The following is a 4,579-nucleotide window of genomic DNA, read 5'->3' as shown; positions in this document are numbered from 1 at the left end:
TTTTTCCTATACAATGATATGATATGATTGAATTCAAATGTAATACAATCCATTAGACGGTGGCTTACTTGTGATCTACTGTACAGCAGACCGACATCCACTTACCCACATTTTATAAACTAAATTGAAATGTAGCTCGGTCCAGTGAAAAATGGTAAATGGGCCGCCAGTTGCCCATCCCTGATCTATCTAACCTAGTAGTGTATTTAACTTGACCAATATTTACGATCACTTTATCTTCGGCGGGATGGTGAAAGTGAAACCTATTATAAATCCACCTTGTGTAAAATATTAGGTACTTAATATATAACCAACAACTACGTGTTATAATAATTTAACTTTAATTATTTTATTATTATTTTTCATTTAAACTTAGTATTTTAATTTTTTTAAATATAGTATCAGATTTCAGAAATAACATGTAGATAGATTTAAATGTTAATAGATTATTCATAATATAGTAATTAAACTTGAAATACTTAAAATTAATTTTACCGGTTCTCAGTAATTACAGAAATACATTATGTAAGTATTAAATTGCAAATTTATACTAATAGGTAATAGCTGATGTTTATTTATTTTTCTGTTTATTATTATTATTATTATTATAAATCAGAAGAAAGTATAAATTGAGAATAATATGAAGTGTATTAAAATTTAATACATAATAGTATTTATTATGAAATTAGTTTTCCAAATGACTTTTAACACTCTCTCGTTCGATTAAAAGTCGTTGTTTCTTAAAATTTAATTCAGTTCTTTCCATTTTTATCTTATTCTCTTCATCATTCAGCTCAAGTAATCTTTTAGAAATCAAATTATAATCAATTTTATTTTGTTGCAAAATACGCTCGCTTATAGTCGTATTACTATTAATTTGAGAAACTATAATAAAAATTAATTATTAATAAAATAAATTAATATTTTTAATTCATTACATACTTTCAAACATATCAAGTTCTTGAGAACCGATACACACTTGAGACAGATTTAAAAGTTTTTTTTTTTCAAATTCTTTATACCAATTTTGGAGATGTAATGTTTCATTCCAATTAGGATTAATTTCGATTTTTGAAGATCCAGTCACACTTATTTTCTTGACGTTTTTGTAATCAATAATTTTTCCTCCTATTATTGACATAGTATCCCCTTCGTTGGCATTAAAATTAGTAGCTTCTGTATCCCATAGAGTAACGGTAACCTTAAAAAAAGCAATTTTAATATAATTATGTATCTTGTGCGATAAGTACATTGGTTTATAATTAAAAATGAATGAACTTGTAACAGTTAAGGTTTTTTTTTTTAAAACTGAACATGAAACCCGGCAACTAAGGCCATTAGCTGTTTGTTTTTAGTTTGTAGGGGAAACATTTTTTATTGGGCATCCTTAGCCCGTAGGTATCTGCTATGCTCAGGTGGGATACGGCGTATTTCTCTCCGGAAACCGTGACTTGCAGGAAGAAAAATGCCACCCGATGCTTGGTTAAAACCCGTCCCCCAGTTAAGGTTTATCACAGAGAGATATTACAGAATATACTTAAAACAACTGTAGAGAGAAATATATTTTTTATTGCAAATTATTATTTTATATTTTCAAAGTCTACTTTTTAGTTAATTAATATGTTTTAACAATATAACAATAAAATAGGTACTTCAAAGTCACATTTTTATAATTAATTCCTACTTGACAATAATATTTTAATTCAGACATATCATTGTTTAATTTGTTTGTTTAATTAAAGGTTATTTTTATTATTTTCTTTAATTATTATTTAGTAAATAATTGTTATCACCAAGTTTATATAAGTAATAATTGAATTATGAACTATAAATTATTCGACATTTTAACCGAATCTATAATATGGATCTAATGTAATTTCATATTTAATATATTCATATTTATTTATTTAAATACAATTTCAAGTTAATAAGTTAAGTTTGAGGAACATTAAACAAACATTAACAAATACATTTTAATCAGTACTTACCCTAACTCCAGATTTGTCTGCTAGTATGATATTTCTTAAAATTAATGTATCATTAGAGTTAATTTTTTTAATCTTCTTTGACTGTTCTATCTTAATAATTACTCCAATCGTATCTTTCAGGATTAAAATAAAATATTAAAAAGCAGGTAAGTGGATGTCGCTCTGCTGTACAGTAGATTACAAGTGGGTAATTGTATATTGGTTGTATTAGACTTGAATCCAATGATATAATATCATTGTATAAGAAAAACGATTCTGAGCGGAGACGGGTTGACAGTCTAGATATTTTATATTTTGTTATTATTTATTGTATCATGTAAGTTGAATTAATATTAAAATATTATAATTTTTTATTCGTTTCTATGGTGATAAACAAAGCGTTAGAAATTAAAATCCCATTTTTAGCGTTTTTTCGTAATTTTCTGGTGGTTTTTTCCGTGGCATTAAATAACTATTGAGAACATCGAAAAATGACCTCCCTAAAATACTATCTTGATCCAATTTGCTAAAAGATAAGGTATTATTTGTTGAAATCGAAACACTCCTTCTGGAAGAAATTTTGTATACAGGATATAAAAAGAAAAATAAAAATAAAAATAAACACCATTGTAAAAACAATAGCTTTTTCGCTCCGCTCAGAATCTAAAAATTATTGGAAGTATAATAGGTAAATAGTAAATACATTGTATTGTTATAATATATCAAAATTATTACCAATTAAAGTGTTTTTGTCCATTGAAAAAACTTTTTCAATAGTTTTAAGCTGTGGATGACTGGGGATATCAGTAACTCCAGACCTTTCTATAACTGTTAATCCATTAAAAATTATTTCATAATCATTTTTTGATTTGTTGTATGCCTTATCTGCTTCTTTTATTTCTCCGTTTTTAATATTGTAAACATTATTTTCCTTTTTAAACATAATAAATAAATAAATACACAGGTACTATAAAAGCTAAAGAATTGATAAGAGTTAGTATTTACTCATCAAGTCATAATAGTATAAAAATGAAAAAGATAAACACAAGTTTATTTAATAATGTAATTAAATTATTCAATGCCAACCATATTTTGGCATACCTAGTGAATACCTGTATTTAACATTAAGATATTTCATCACCATTCATCAGTTGAAAATTTTAAATGATATTTAAAAAGAAAATATATGCACTGCGGCTTAACGTAAGTTGGACGAACTTGTCTACGCGTAATTATTGACATTGAGGGTGTCAAAATTATTTTAAATGTCTCTATATTATCTAATTTTTGAAAACCGGAACCGCATGTAAATAATAATAAAATTCTCAAAAGGATAATCCTTGCATGAAATAGACTGTATAACCAGATAACTTATTTAACGTCCTTTAAATTAATGAGTAATTAATAATTAAGTATGATAATGAAAAATTATTTATATTTTGACGTCTACAATAATTTCAACGATTTAACATACATAATAAAAACATTTTCAAGTTACCTGAAGTTGTGAAAATAAACGGTCAACATCGTTTCCAAAAGCAGTAGCTCTTATTTCAGTAGTTTTGTCAATTAATATTGTTGTAAAATATTTTCCATTGCCATGTTTAAATGGAAGAACATCGGATTTTTTTAGTACACGTGCTGTGATTGACCAACTAAAAATTAACATACTACTATTAAATAACCTACAATGATTAGCGTGTGTCACACACTAACACGATGTATCCTTGATCGTGGTGTGTTTGTAACAATTAAGTAAATACATTTGCATGACAGAGTACTTACTAATAGCCATTCCAAACGTTCTTCAATTCGTCAATTGCGTACTCCATATTTGAAAATTTGAAATGAAAGGAATATAAATTCGAAAACTGAAAATATTAACGGTTTAAATTATTAATTATCTAACCAAAAACAAAATTTAAACAAAACAACCATGACCAAAATCCAAAATGAGTCGGAAATATTTTGTACGTCGAGTAGGTAAGTATATTATTAAATGGATGATACTTTGGAGAAAAATTTATGCAATAATGAAAAATATAGAACTAACCTATCTAAAGAATATTTTATAGGTCTCCTATAATATTATCTATTCTATGAACTTTTATTTTTGTATTTCCTATATTATGGTTTATTGAACAGTGGAGTTAATCCAGGTCTTATAATAGTGAATTTTTTATATTTTAATTACTAAACTCAATAATTAAAATTATTATTCTTAATCACATACATAATATTAATTTATTATATTAAACAATAGATATGCACATAGTTCTATACTACACTATATATAGTGTTTGAAGTATGAAATATTTAATTTGAAATATTTTACAAAACCGTGAAACATTGGAATTTTTTTAACACAATGTTCAGTTTTTTAATTTCTAATGTAAGAGTTTAGTAGGTATACAATATAAATGTATACTATTGCATACCTACTTGTATTATTTAAACATTAAAATATTTAAAAATTTTGATTACCATTTTAAATACCAAAGGTTAGGTATACATTTAGGTACCATACAATTATGAAGGTTATTTAAGACAATTATATGTAAATACAAAACTTATTTAAAAAAAAACAAAATTTATTAAAATACTGAAATATT

The 4,579-nt window shown here is 25.3% G+C and overlaps 1 protein-coding gene across 3 annotated transcripts in view; it reads right to left on the bottom strand.

Moving 5' to 3' along the window:
* Positions 1-548: 548 nt before the first annotated feature.
* Positions 549-4,579, bottom strand: part of LOC100570977 (replication protein A 70 kDa DNA-binding subunit-like) — an 8,111-nt gene continuing 4,080 nt past the window's right edge. The window contains exons 3-8 of one of the 3 annotated variants that reach the window (XM_016800666.2): positions 3,753-3,838; positions 3,466-3,622; positions 2,703-2,898; positions 1,989-2,101; positions 943-1,201; positions 551-885 (exon numbers count right to left, since the gene is read on the bottom strand). In XM_016800666.2, the coding sequence (XP_016656155.1) occupies positions 686-885; positions 943-1,201; positions 1,989-2,101; positions 2,703-2,898; positions 3,466-3,622; positions 3,753-3,799 (972 nt within the window). In that variant the 5' untranslated portion in view covers positions 3,800-3,838 and the 3' untranslated portion in view covers positions 551-685. Of the gene's footprint in view, positions 886-942; positions 1,202-1,988; positions 2,102-2,702; positions 2,899-3,465; positions 3,638-3,752; positions 3,839-4,579 lie in introns of all 3 variants that reach the window. The other 2 variants (XM_029490977.1, XM_016800667.2) reach the window with 2 other exon arrangements.

Source organism: Acyrthosiphon pisum, chromosome A2, assembly GCF_005508785.2.
Source record: "Acyrthosiphon pisum isolate AL4f chromosome A2, pea_aphid_22Mar2018_4r6ur, whole genome shotgun sequence".
Lineage (NCBI taxonomy): Eukaryota > Metazoa > Arthropoda > Insecta > Hemiptera > Aphididae > Acyrthosiphon > Acyrthosiphon pisum.
This window is presented reverse-complemented; position numbering and strand designations above follow the sequence as displayed.